Source organism: Mustela putorius, unplaced genomic scaffold (assembly GCF_011764305.1).
Source record: "Mustela putorius furo isolate JIRA1106 unplaced genomic scaffold, ASM1176430v1.1 tig00001419_pilon_pilon_pilon, whole genome shotgun sequence".
In the NCBI taxonomy this organism is placed as follows: Eukaryota; Metazoa; Chordata; class Mammalia; order Carnivora; family Mustelidae; genus Mustela; species Mustela putorius.
The window spans coordinates 747,469-760,501 of NW_025421736.1; the positions used below are offsets into that span (position 1 = coordinate 747,469).

Sequence of the window (13,033 nt, forward strand, 5' to 3'; positions counted from 1 at the left end):
ACCCGGGAGTCACGGTCACCGGAGGAGGACACAGAAGCCTCAACTCTCCCTGCATCGCCCCCCACCCAAGCCCCAGCCCACAAGGCCCAAGGCTCCTGCCCAGAGTCCCTGTCCTGGCAAGGGGTGCGGGAGGAGCCACAGCAGTCTGGCAGGGGGGTGGGGGGAACAGGTGGACTGTCTCCCCAAACACCCCCCTGCTTCATGCATCTGCCTGTGCTGAGGGGGGCCACCCCTGGGGATCCCTCAGGGAAAGACTCCCCAGGCCCCAAGCAGGCCACAAACACCCACTGACTCCCCACAGGGCCAAGGTCAAGCCAGGAGCCGCCTCCCCCCCCCACGCCGCAGCCCTCCTACCAGTCCCCCGCCCCCTCTGCCCCCTCCACCCAACGGAAATGCGGACTGTTCCTGGTTGTGGCCTCGGGATGTTCCTTCGTCCTGCCCTGAGTCCCCAGGGACCCATTAGCAGGCACTGGGGCAGGCGAGGGTGTGCAGGATCTGTGGACGGGACAGGTAGCTGGCACTGGGGGGACTGTGGGATCCAGCGACAGGCCTCCAGGAGCTCCGGGCTGTGAGCCCCGACACTGCTGCGCCTGAACAGCCACTCTGCAGGCCTAGCGGCTGCCTCACCCCCTCCAACACCAGGAGCTGCCAAGCAGAGGGCCCCAGAGAGGGGCCAGATCTGACCAAAGCATCCACTCAGCCTGCCCTTCGTGCTGGGGCTGGGCCACGTTTCCACACCTGGATCCGGCTGTGGCTTCTACCTGCTACCTTACCCTTCGGCGGTCAGACCGAGGCCGCACCAGCCAGCACTCGCCCCTCACCTGGCTCCACGCACTCCCGTTGTGCAGGGAATGCCTTCTCATCTCTCTACCCGGCAAACTTCTACTCATCCTCCAAAACCCCTTCCAACCATCTGCCCAACAGTGCAGACCCCTCTCCCTGAGTGGCTTGAGCAAAGGCCACCTTCTCTTCCCACCTCTGGGCATCTCTAGTAACAGAAGCAAGAAGGTCCCCCCAGGGACCACCCACAGGCACAACATCCAGACTAGGGGTGGCCAAAGCCCTCGGGGCAGTGGCGGGAATGGGGGCCATGGGGTGACAAGGGGCTGCCCAGGGGCCGTTCCCCAGCCCTTTCACCCAACCGTCCTGCCCAATAAACACAAAATTATATACAAAACAATTTAATTGAAATACTGTATAAAAAATATGATCTCCAGACATCTCACTTGGGAACTGAAAGAAACCCCACCTTCGGTGCCTACACACACCGCGACCCGGAAACACAGCTGCTACAATAAATTAACGCTTGAGACTCTGTCCCCCCCACCCCCCACCTCCAGAGCCAACAAGCAAACTGTACAAGGTCAATAATTTAAAACCCACCCCTACCCCACTCCCCTCACCCCCGAGGCACAGAGCCACAGGTGGCGGGGGTCCCCCTCGCCCCTTAAATTAGCCGCTGTACAAGTCCATCTTCCGACAGACACAGGTAGGATCAGGACCTGGGGTCCACACACAGCCACGCCCGCCCTCCAGGCCCAGAGGTGCCGGGGGCGCTGGCAGGAGAGAACCTCCACAAATAAATTAGACAATAAATAGCCCTCCTCGGGGTCAGACCAGAAGCAGACGAGCGCAGGCGCACACACCCTCGGGTGGGCACGGGGCGCGGGCAGCAGAGGCCCCGCTGTTGCATTGTTTGTGCACAGACGTGCCCGGACGAATACCGGAGGCAAGCGGGCGCGGGAAGTGGGCACAAGGGACCCCGCGTCCCTGGTGAGATGAGGCCACGGGACGTGCTCCTGGTCCCACAGTCCGATGCGGGAGGCGCGGAGGGCCAGCACGGCAGCCGGCCAGAGCAGCGCAGGAGAGGGACAGTCTCAGGGTCCCGCACCTGCCTGGCCCGGGCCGGACCTCACGTCGACCGGGGCGTCTTTGGACAGACAGAGCTTGAGAGGACCAAGTCCCGTGAGAGCAGCGTTCGGAAAGGCACTCAAAAGCAAAGAAGAGAGCCCGGCGCCAGAGGTCACCGCTTCCGCAAGCAGCAGCCGGCTCGGGCGGGGCTGGTCCCTCCGGCTCCCACCGGCCAGGCCCAGGCTCCTCCTCACAAGCTCTCACTGCTGGACGTGGTGCTGGCCCCGTCGTCCACATCCAGCGCGCAGAGCCGCAGGTCACAGCTCTCGGCGGGGCCCCCCTCGGCTCCGAGCATCCAGGGGTGCGCGGAGATCTGGTCCAGCGAGGGCCGCTCCGAGGGCCGCAGGGACAGACACCACTGAATGAGCTGCTGGCACTCTGCGGGGAGGGGGGCGCAGGGTCAGGAAGGGGCGGGCTCCTCCGGCTCCCAGCACCAGCCCCGCACCGGCCACGCACCTGGGGAGACCCTCCTCCGGAAGAAGAGGCGGCCGCGGAGGATCTCCTCGTCCTGCTCGAAAGGGATGTCCCCGCACACCATGTCGTAGAGCAGCACGCCCAGGGACCACACCGTGGCCGAGCGCCCGTGGTAGCGGTGGTAGCGGATCCACTCCGGGGGGCTGTACACCCGGGTGCCTGGGGCGGGGGCGCGGGGCCGTCAGGGCGTTCGTCCAGGGACCAGCGCCGAGCCCCCGAGCCCCACCCCGCCCCAGTCCCCCGGGAGGCCGGCCCCTAGGCGGCAGCGGCCTCCAGAAATCCTGCCCACCCTCACCCTGGAAAAGCCCGGCGGGCGCGGCCTCCCCAGCTGGCCCGCCCGGCCGGGGGAGGGGCGGGTCACATGAGCCAAGGCTCGGGTTTCACAACAAACAGATGTGAGCCGAGGACAGCGCGGGCGGGGCGCGGGGGACGCAGGCGCGGGCAGCCCCGGCTTCCCCGCGCTCCGCAATGCGGGGATCTCTGCGGCGCCGCCCCCGCTCGGCACGCACGCAGCGTCCGCCCCGCGCACGGGGAGGCCCGGGCACTCCCGGCGCGCCCCCGCCCGCGGCCCCCCGCGCCCCGCCCCCGCCCGCGGCCCCCCACCGCGCCCCAGCCCCGCCGGCGGAGGCGGTCTCGAGCCCGCCCGCCCCCACCGCGAACCCGCTCCGCACGCGCGCGGCCTCCAACAGTCAGCGGCCCCCGCGGGCGTCCCCGGCGGCCGGCGGCGCGCTCACCGTCGAAGTCGGTGTACACCGTGTCCTTGAGCAGCGCGCCCGAGCCGAAGTCGATGAGCTTCAGCTCGCCCGAGCGCAGGTCCACCAGCAGGTTCTCGTCCTTGATGTCGCGGTGCACGACCCCGCAGCCGTGGCAGTGGCGCACGGCGGCCAGCACCTGCGCGAAGAAGCGGCGCGCCAGCGGCTCGTCCAGGGCGCCGCGCTCCGTGATGAAGTCGAAGAGGTCCTGCGCCGGCTCGGGCCGCTCCAGCACCAGCAGGAAGCCGTCGGGCCGCTCGAACCAGTCCAGCAGGCGGATGACGCCGCGCGCGCCGCCCGCCGCGCCCACCTTGCGCAGCAGCACCACCTCGAGGGGCACGGCCGCGCCGCCCTGGGGGGACACGGCGGCCGGTCAGCGCGCCCCGCGCCGCGGCGGCCCGCCCCCGCCGACCCCCGCGTCCGCCCCACGGCGCCCGCACTCACGATGCTGCCCCACTCGGTCACCCGCTCCTTCACCACGTGCTTCACGGCCACCTGGGGGGGGGGGACACGGACGGTCAGGCCCGGCGGGGACGCGGCGGCACGCGCGGCGGGCGAGAAACCGGGGGTCCGCCCGGCGGCCCGACTCACCGGGAGCCCGTCGGCGAGGCGACTGCCCGCGTAGACGGTGCCGAAGCCGCCGCTGCCCAGCACGGCGCCCACCTGGTACAGCTTCTCGAAGCTCTCCTTGTCCGCCTTGACTGTGGGGACCGCGCGCGGGCGGGGTTGGTGCGGCGCGGCGCGCCCCGGCCCCGGCCCGGTCCCGGCCCCGGCCCCCGCCCCGGCCCCCGCCCCGGCCCCCGCCCCGGCCCCGCGCGTACCTGGCTGCAGGATCTTCACCGGGAGGTGGTCCACGCCGCCCGGCCCGCACAGGTGCGCCAGGGAGCCGAACTTGGAGAGCAGCATCGCGGGCGGCAGCGGCGCGCGGGCCCGCGGCCCCCGGGCTCTCCGCCGCCGCTCACCCGGCCCGGCTCCCCGCGCGGCCGCAGACGCGAGAGGGCGGCCTCCCGGCGCCGCGCGGGGCCCCGAGCCTCGGACGGACGCGGCCGCGGCGCGAAGCGGTAGCGCCGAGACCCGCTCGGGCGAGGCGGTCCGCGCGGCGCAGGGGCCCCGGGCCGACCGCGCGTGGACCGCGTGCACGCGCGCAGAGAGCCGCTCACACGCCCCGGCCGCCTCGCCCCGGGCTTTTGGGCCGCGGCGACCGTATCCCTCCGCGGGGGCGGGGCGAGCGGAACCCCGCCCCCTTCCGCCGCGGTCGGCGCCGCGGGGTCGCCCCCGGGAAAGCGCGCGGGCGGCCGAGGCGACGGTCTGGCGGGTTGGGCGCTGCCCGCCGCCCACCCCCGGGTCGGCGAGGGCCGGTGTGCCAGGGGAGCGCGGTGATCCGCCCGGAACTAGCTTCGCTGTAGTGGAGCCGCGGAGGCGCACAGCGTGGCGTGGCCGTACAGCCTGGCGTGTCCGTACACGTCAGCCCGCCCCCGCGCGCGCGCACGCGCGTACACGCACACACAGACACGCGCGCACACAGACACGCACGCACGCACACCGCGCACGCGCAGCTCCTGCGCGGGCGGTGGCCGAGGCGTGTGGGGCGGGGCCGCGCGAGCCAATGGTAGCAGGGGTTTCCAAAGGGCCCGATGCCTCAGCCAATGGCAGCGCGTGGGCGGGGCGGGACTCACCAGTCCCGCCCGAGGCCGTGCCGGGGAAGGTCAGCGGCGGAACGCGCGCCCACCTCCGCAGCGCTCGGAGCGGGCGGCTGCCCGGCGAGGACTGTCGGGAGCGCGGGGGCCCGAGCCGGGACGGGAGTCCAGGAGACGACCCCCGTGTGCCTCGGGCCGTGCGACGGGGTCTCCGGCCGTCCGTGCCCCCTCGCGCGCAGCCGGCCCAGCGCGGGGGGGCGCCGTGCCTCCCCCGCGAGGACCCGCGAGGACCCCGCTCAGCGTCCGCGCTCTGGAACTCGCAGCCCCTGACGTGGGCTAAGTGCTGACCCAGCCCCGGGCGCCCCCTGCTCGCCCCGGGGCCAACGTTCTGACCGGGGCTTGACCTCCAGCCCGCAGCCCGAGGTCCCTACCTGGCCACGCCTCCCCTCCCTGGAACCTTTGCTCTGCTGTCCCCATACCTGGAACCCCGGTCCCCGCTCTCCACCCACCTGGCTGTCCTCCAGCCCTGCGGCTTGCCGCCTTTCCTAGGGACTCCACCTCGATCATGGCAGTCAGGGCCCGAGACAACCGAGGTCCCCTTGCGCCTGCAGGGCTACACAGAATCCCCTGTATGAAGTGGTCAGCCCTTAGGAGTTGCTGACCTCGGCCCAAGGTCACCAGCCTGACCTGCCCGGGACTCGGTGTAAGCAGCTGCCTGCCAGCTGCAGCAGCCACAGAAGAGGCTTCCACGCCCGCTGGCTCCTTTCCCCATCGCAGAGAGGGTTGAGGGTTAGGGAAGCCGAGAGGCCAAGGTGCTGGCGTTGTGGGTGCTGTGTGAGGCCTTTGTGGCGCCTGTGGGCCAGGCTGGGGTCTAACCGTGGCAGCCACAGCCTTCAGGAGTGCCCGCGAGACAGGCACACTCCCCTGCCTCCAGGGCCTGCCCTGCTCGCTCCCCAGCACACCCAGCCTCCTCCAAGCCCCCCTGCCTTCACTGCCATTCACTGCCCCTATTACTGTCCCAGATCAGAAAGTGGACCCTCTCCTGGTCCAGCTCTTGGGCTCTTGCTTTACAGGAGCTCTATCCACCATCCTGCAGCATGGGCCTGTGAGGGCAGGGCCCCCACAGGGTCAGATCCGGGGTAGGAGGCAGGAGCCCACCCCTTTGGCTGAATCCATGCAGCGCTGGCAAGGAAGGAAGGGCTACTGTCCTCTTGGCGGTCCTTCCAAGGACCAGCAGAGGGTCCCAGAGCCTAACCCCTGGAGAGTGAGTGTCCTCAGTTCAGGCTCTAATGGGTTTCCAGACCTATGGCCTGTGCTGGGGTTGGGAGAGTAGGGCTGATGTAGGTTCTTCTGGGTCGAGGTGGTGACCACAGCAAGATGTGGTTCTGAGGCAGGCCTGACTCCTTGGACAGGGATTGAGGTCTCGGGTGGCCTGCCTAGTGGGCCCCAGCCCCTCAGGTGAGGCTCCAGGCCAGTCTGTGTGCCCAGTGGGTCCTTGGCCTTGGGATACCAGTATTCTGGGGCGGGGGAGGGGGAGCTCCTGAGTCTCCCCAGCCTCAAGCAGCGTGTTGTCACACTTCCTCAGAAAGAGGTGTGTCCTGTCTGCGGCCCCTCAGACGCAGGTAGTAGGCTCTGGAGCCCACAGGTAGCTGTGGCCCAGCCAGGAAGTCCCTGAGCAGCAGGCCTGGAGATACCCCAGCACACGGCGGTGTGGGGGCCACCAGTCGTGGGCTCAGAGGGAAGGTTGAGGTGCGGGGTCCTTATCCTGTTGCCCCCGACCACAGAGAGCCAGGCCTGTCCGTTGGCTTCGCGTCACCCTGCCAGGTGTGTGGGGGCTCAGGCCCCTGTGCTGTGGACACCTCCATGCATGGGGCCACCTGCTGAAGGGGCAGCCTTTCACCGGAGCCAGGTGCCTCTTCCAGTCCCTGTCCTCTCCAGGCAGCTGTTTGCTGAGGTGGAGAGCAGGGCAGGATCCCCCCCGAGGCTCCCTGCCCGCCCCTGGCTCTGGAAACAGCTGGCCCCATAGGTCAGCCTGTCTCAGCCTGTCCTGCTGGCGGGAGGGGCTGCACTGTTGCCGTGGTGACCAGGGGCAGGCTGGTCTCTGGGACTATGAAGGGGGGGGCAGAAGACAGCCGGGGTCACCCCCAGTCTGTCTCACACACACATGCGCGCACACTCTCACACGCGTATGAACACACCCGCCGAGCTGGGGAATGAGGAGGGAGTGCTCTCCTACGCCCCCCAGACCCTGGGGCTCAGGCCTGCCCTGGGCCCTTTTCCCCATAGCCTGCCCCAGTCCCCACACCAACAACTAAGGCGTCCGCGATATGCCCCTTTCCAGCTCCCCCTAGCATCCCACAGGTTGGGTCAGCCCTGCCCTGGCCTCTTCATACGCATCAACCTAGACCAGTCCTGGAGGGTCCCTGACCTTCCCCATCCATCGCTTGCCTGCCCATGGTTCTGCGGTTCGGCCCATCGCCCCCGCGCTCCCCGCCTGCGCTCTGGGCCTCCCTCCCTGCTCACAGCCTCAGGCCCGTAGCCCCTTCCTCTGCAACCAGTCTTCCCAGTTCCCACCCTCCATTACTTTGCTGCGGCCCCTGCCCCCAGGGCTGGCCATCAGGTGAGTCCCCGTGACTTGGCCCACGGTCACAGCCTTCAGCCTCAGCCCCTCCGGCCTGCACTCCCACTGCAGGAACCCTCGGCCTTCCCGGGGGGTCCTCTCCCCAGCCCGTGCCCTGGCTTGCTGTCTCCCAGACGGTGTCTGCTTTGCAGCCGCTTCCCTCCTGCCCTGGCCCCCAGCTGGGCCCAGCCCCCAGTCCTGCAGCGCCCGCCCACCGTGGCAGCCTGGCGAGGCGGGGAGGGCCTTGCCTCTGGCCTCCACTTGCCTCAACTCTGCGTGGCCTCTCACCTGCTAGGGAGGGGAGCCAGCAGAACCGGGCCGGGGTTTTGCAACATTTCCAAAAGCAACACAGGGTAGAGCCTAGGCTGGGGTGGGGTGAAAACCAGTGGGAGCCCATGGGCAGGGGTGGCTGCATGAACTCTGGCCTCCCTCCCCGGGAGAGCCCGGCCTGACCTGACCCTTGGCCAAGGCCAGCCTGCACTCAAGAGCTTGACAGTCCACCTGGTACCACCAAAGCCCGTTGATCCCACAAGCCACTGGGGCCTGGCGACAGCTCACCATGCTCTTGGCCAAGGAGATCCTGAAAAACCAAGAAGCCCAGAGAGCATCCACGCCTAACCGGAAGAGAGGCCAGGTCCCCAGTCGAGTGGACCCAAGGGCGGCGACGGAAACAGTGGGCCTCCAGGCAGGAGTCCTGGCCTCACGTGGACCCTTCGGCCGGGGATCAGGATCAGGCTGCCTCCATGATATGCAAGGCGTATGCATGCCAAGGTATGCATGCCATACCCGCTTCCTGGACACTTAGCGGGGGCTTCCCACCTCTGGGCCTTCCTTTCCCGACCTCTCCCTGACTCCTTCCCCCACAGGGCTCCTTCCTCTGAGCCGGGCAGCCTCAGCCCAGCCCCATCCAGCAGCCAGGCCACATGCCTGCTCTGCCACCGCCCACGCCAGAGCTGTGGACACATCCCTGACCTCTCCTAGCCTGGGTCTCCCATCTGTGGGGACTCTGAGCCCCCTCGCCTGGGCCCCGGGGGGAGGATCTGGGAAGATGTGTGGGAGCGCTTGTCCATGATGTGCAGTCGGCCCCTCGCGGACATGGCTGTGGTGGATTGGTCGAGCTGCTGTCCGGGGTACGAGCCCAGGCTTTCGTCGAGTGAGTCCAGGGTTTCGCTGGGACCAGGAGGTCCACCCCGACCCCACTGAGACCCTCAAGGCCCAGGAGCCCGGCCTGGATGGGGCTAGGGGAGGGCAGCCCCACGCCCCACCTGCGGGGCCTCCGCTGCCTGCCTGCCGCCCCTCGGAATCCAGCCACGGAGCGTCCAGCGGCCTGTGTGGGTGGTGCCTGGATTGGACGGGCCCCTTGCCCTGTGTGGCTCAACCTCCCGCGCACAGATGAGGAGACGCGTGGGGGCCACGGTGGGGGTCCCCAAGGAACCAGCAGCTCATTGCGCCTGTGTTTGCCTCTGCCTGGCCTGCGGCTCTCGCTGGCCCCGGGCCAGGAGCTGTGCAGGCACTGGGTCCCACGTGGGGGCCTCCTGGAGGAGGAGGCCCAGCTCGGCTGAGTCTCCAAGGCTGACAGAGCAGAGGGAGGGGGTTGGGGGCTCTGGCGCCATGATGGCCAGGGTGCAGGCTGGGGCAACAGCAGAGCCGTGGGCTGGACCCGAGCTGTGCTGTTGGAGCCAGTCGGGACGTCTCTGTAGAGGGGAAGGGGCTGGTGTCCTGAGTCCCAGAGGGCCTTGGGGCTCAGGGCCTACAGCAGTGGTGACTGGGACAGTCCCTGGGCTGCGGCGCGGGCTGCTCGGACCAGGCTCAGGCTATGGAGGAACTCTCCCCTACAGATGGATCCCCAAGATCCCCAGAGCTCGGACCCCTGAGGGCCTGGTCCCAGCTAACTTGAGCTCAGGACACAGGAGGCCTTGGAGAGGCGCACTCAGGGAGTCCTTGTGCGCCCTGCCTGTGCGCAGCACTCACACACACCCCGCTGCAGCCCCGGCCTGGGCCTTGCCTTCACATGGCAGCTCAGAGACAGCAGCGACCCACGGGGTGGCAGTTGGCCCAGCTACGCAGACACGAGAGTCACAGCCAGGGTGCGAGCCCCACCCAGGAGCAGGTCAGGCTGGCTCAGCCCCTCCCTGTCAGCCCCTGGCCCCCAGCCAGTGCAGAGCCGCTAAGCCTGGGTTCCCGGGGCCTGTGGGTCCCCCTCCGCGGATCAGAGAAGGATGGCCAGGGAGTGAGCCCCCCATGCTGGGCGCTGGTAGAATGCCAGTGGGTCCAGGGAAAGTTGGCAGGCCCCAAAGTTCTGCTCGGGCACGAAGGACGAGATTTGCACTGGCCAAGGCCTGTGTGGTCCTCAGTACCCTGGGGACACGAGCTGGCGCCCAAGCCTCCCTAAACCGGTGCTTCGGCTGGCCCGCTCCCTTCCATGCTGCTGGCGGTGGCCCCAGGCCTGTGGGCAGGGGTAGATCATAGCAGCCACAGGCAGGGTGGGGAGCTGCGCAACTGCCAAGGGAGCCCCAGGAGGCCCCTCCAGCCTGTGCTGTCTTCCAGACTCCCCTCTCTGTGGCTTTTGCCAGAAGGACCCAGGTCTGCCCCCTGGAAGCATCCCCAGCGCCAGACCAGGGCTGGTGCGGAGAGGCACCTGGGCACTTGGGTCCCAAGACGTGCAGGGTCAGAGCGTGGAGGCTCCTGGGACCCTGCTCAGGAAATGGTGCCCACTGGGGCATGTCAGTACTCACAGGCTGCTGGCCAAGCCTGTGAGGGAGGAGGAGACAGTCTGGTGACCCTGAGCCATGACCCTGGGCTCAGGGACTTCTGCCTTATCATGTTGTTCTGGGGGGGGAGACTTGAGGACTACTAAATGAAGAGGGGTTTGGGGCTGCTGGAGCGCTGGACTCCCCGCCCCTGCAGCAAGTCTAGGCTCCAACACAGACTAGGGGAGGTCAGAGGGCCCGCTGCAGGAGGGGCCCTGCCCTGTCCCTGTCCCTGCCCCGCCCCCAGGCCAGAGGTGGCCTGGACAGAGCATCCGGTCGGAAAGAAGTGGGGGGGGGGCTAGCTTCCCCCTCAGGGCCACTTCCCTATTCCCAGAAAGTGACTGTGGATGGGAAAGCAGGGAAGGGAGGGCCCTGGCCAGGACACGCCCCCAGGTCTTGCCCCCTGCTCACTCCTGCTGCCTCCCCAAGTGGGCTTGCTGACTCTGAGGGCTTCCCGGGGGGCTGGCGGCAGCTCCACCCCAAGGCCCAGGAGCCCGGAGGGGCACAAGCTGGCTGGGCTCTCCCAGAGTTTCCCCAGTGTCGGGTCTGCCCGCGTCCGGGCCCAGACAGACAGCAGAGCGCACACTGGGAACAGGGGAGCAGGTGTGTGTGCAGCCTGCGGCCCCCGTGGACGAGACCGGTCACGTCCAGGCGTGCGTGGTGGGCCTCAGGCCGGCTGCTACCTCCGTCTCCTCCCAGGCTCCGGCCCGGCTGGTCAGGCCCCAAGGCTTGCAGCCCTACCCCACAGCAGGGCAACTGAGTCACCACGGGGGTGGGGGCAGAGCCTCACACAGCGCTGTGTGGACCCTCTGCCGAGATCCAGAGCCAGGTCCTCTGAGGGCGGTGGGGGCCAAGCGCCTTGTGAAGCCCTGGAGGCAGGAGGCCGGGCTGGGTTTGGAGATGTCATGGCCAGGTCCTCTGGGGGGGGCGACCAGGACAGGGGAGAGCGGGGGCAGCTGTGGCTGGACACACCTGACAGGAAAGAGAAGTGGGGCTGGGGCATGGGTTTGGTGGGGGTGGGGGGGTTCTGCTGACCCCGCCCTCCAGGTCAGGCACATTCCTGGGCTGGCGCAGGCCCTGTCAGGGAGGGGAGGCACAGCCACCAAGTCCCGCAGAGAAATGGAAAGACCTGGGCTTTTACAGTCCGGCTGAGCTCTCCCCGCCCGAGATCCCCCCATGCCGGCCACCAGGGCCTTCCTGCTCCGTCCCTCCTGCTGCCTGCGGGCCCAGCTCACCCCTGACCCGGGTGGAGCGCCGGCTGTGGGGGCTGGGGTGACAGCAGACCCTGGGGACTGCAGACCCTGTCCTGGGGAGGACGCAGCCCACAGGTCACCCTGTGTCAGCTCAGCACTGGTCCCCCAGGCGGAGCTGCGTGCTCAGCTTCTTTGGGGCCCAGAGAGGGCCCCACTGGCCTGAGTTGGGGTGCACCGTGGCGCAGGCACCAGGAGGTGCCATCCTGGCCCAGAGTGGACCCTAAGTGGACCCTAAGCAAGCCCTCTCTACCTCCTTTTGGGGGCCTCCCCAGGCCTGGCTGGACTCAGGACAGGGGCCTTGCCTCTCTGGGATCAACAGCGCAGGAACACCGGCCCCTTTGGGGTCTGGGCCCCCAGGGGTTCCACGCTGAACCTGCCTTCCTATCTGTGAAATGGGTCCTTCAGGGACTCCCCTGCTCCCGGGCGGTAGGGAGCACAGCTCGTAGCCAGGCTGGGCCGTCTCCCTCTCTGTCCCCTCCAGCTCAGGCCAGCTGTGCCCCCTCCGGTGCCGCCTGGCCACGTCCCCACACCCCACACCGACCCTCTGCCCTCTCAGCCTCCACCTCCCGCCACACCCCGTCTGGGTGCTCCGGGAGCGGCTTCCCTGGCCGCTTGTAGTTTCTGGGACGTGCCCGTGTGGGGTTTCGGCTTCCCAGGCGAGTGAGTCAACTGCTCTGGGACCTGGGGCTGAGGCCGCCCCACGGGCCGCAGGAGAGCCCAGCTTACCGGGTCACAGTGATCCTGGGACCCGTCCTACCCTTGCCGGACCTCCCCTAGCTCTAGCCCCCAGGCTCTGCCACTTCTCCCCACTCCCAGGGGCCCTCCGCACACTCCTGATGAAGCCTTTGGAGCCTGCTTCTAAACACACCATTCTCTGGCTCCAAACCCTTTAGTGGCTCCCTCTTGCTTGTGGAGGAAAGGCAGAGCCATTGGGCCTCAGTTCTCTGAACTGCAAAATGGGTCTTCAGGGAGCACTGCCGGTCCCCACAGGGCTGCCAGGGGAAGGTGTGAGTGGGGAGGGGCATGATGTGCTGGGCAGGTGGGGGGACCCAACAGGGCCCTGAAACCAATGGGACCTGCTTCTCTCCCACCCTCTCCCAGCACCTCCACTCCTGACCTCTAGACGCTAGAAGCACCACACTCCCAGGCCGCCTCTCGGGCTTCGCCTGGGCTTGGACTCGTGCAAAGGCCCAGAGCAGACCCGGTCAGGGCCGGCTGGGCAAGCGATGGGCCTGGGCCAGACTGAGGTGGGCTTGGAGATGGCTGCAGGAATGAGCTCAGGCCCGGGGGGTGTCATTCCCGGTCCTGGATCCCAGTTCCTGGCATAGCTCCTGATGCATCATCTTGTCTGCTGGAGAGCAGGGCTAGGAAGAGAGGGGAGACAGACAGCCACGCCCCCACCCAGGCTCAAGACCTGCCCCGTCCTCCTCCTGGTCTCATTTGCATATTGGGAAACTGAGGCTCAGAAATGCAAATGGCCAGCCGGTCCCCAGTTGCCAGCTCAGGTCAGGCTGTGCTGCCCAGCTCAGAGGCTAGAGAGCCAGCTGAGGCTGGGGTCCCTGAGTTGGGGGTAGGGGGGTGGGGGAGGGGAGGCAGGGGAGCTGGGGTGGGCGGCCCAGAACCCAAGGCCAGGCCT

At 68.5% G+C, this 13,033-nt stretch overlaps 1 protein-coding gene across 1 annotated transcript; it reads right to left on the reverse strand.

The window, feature by feature from the left end:
• Nucleotides 1–1,165: 1,165 nt before the first annotated feature.
• On the reverse strand, nucleotides 1,166–4,346 carry PIM3 (Pim-3 proto-oncogene, serine/threonine kinase). The gene is made up of 6 exons (XM_045087615.1): nucleotides 3,959–4,346; nucleotides 3,729–3,838; nucleotides 3,582–3,632; nucleotides 3,120–3,489; nucleotides 2,368–2,544; nucleotides 1,166–2,289 (listed from the first exon to the last, which is right to left on the reverse strand). The coding sequence occupies exons 1-6, from the start codon at nucleotides 4,041–4,043 to the stop codon at nucleotides 2,102–2,104; spliced, it is 981 nt and encodes a 326-aa protein (XP_044943550.1). The 5' UTR covers nucleotides 4,044–4,346; the 3' UTR covers nucleotides 1,166–2,101.
• Nucleotides 4,347–13,033: the final 8,687 nt, after the last annotated feature.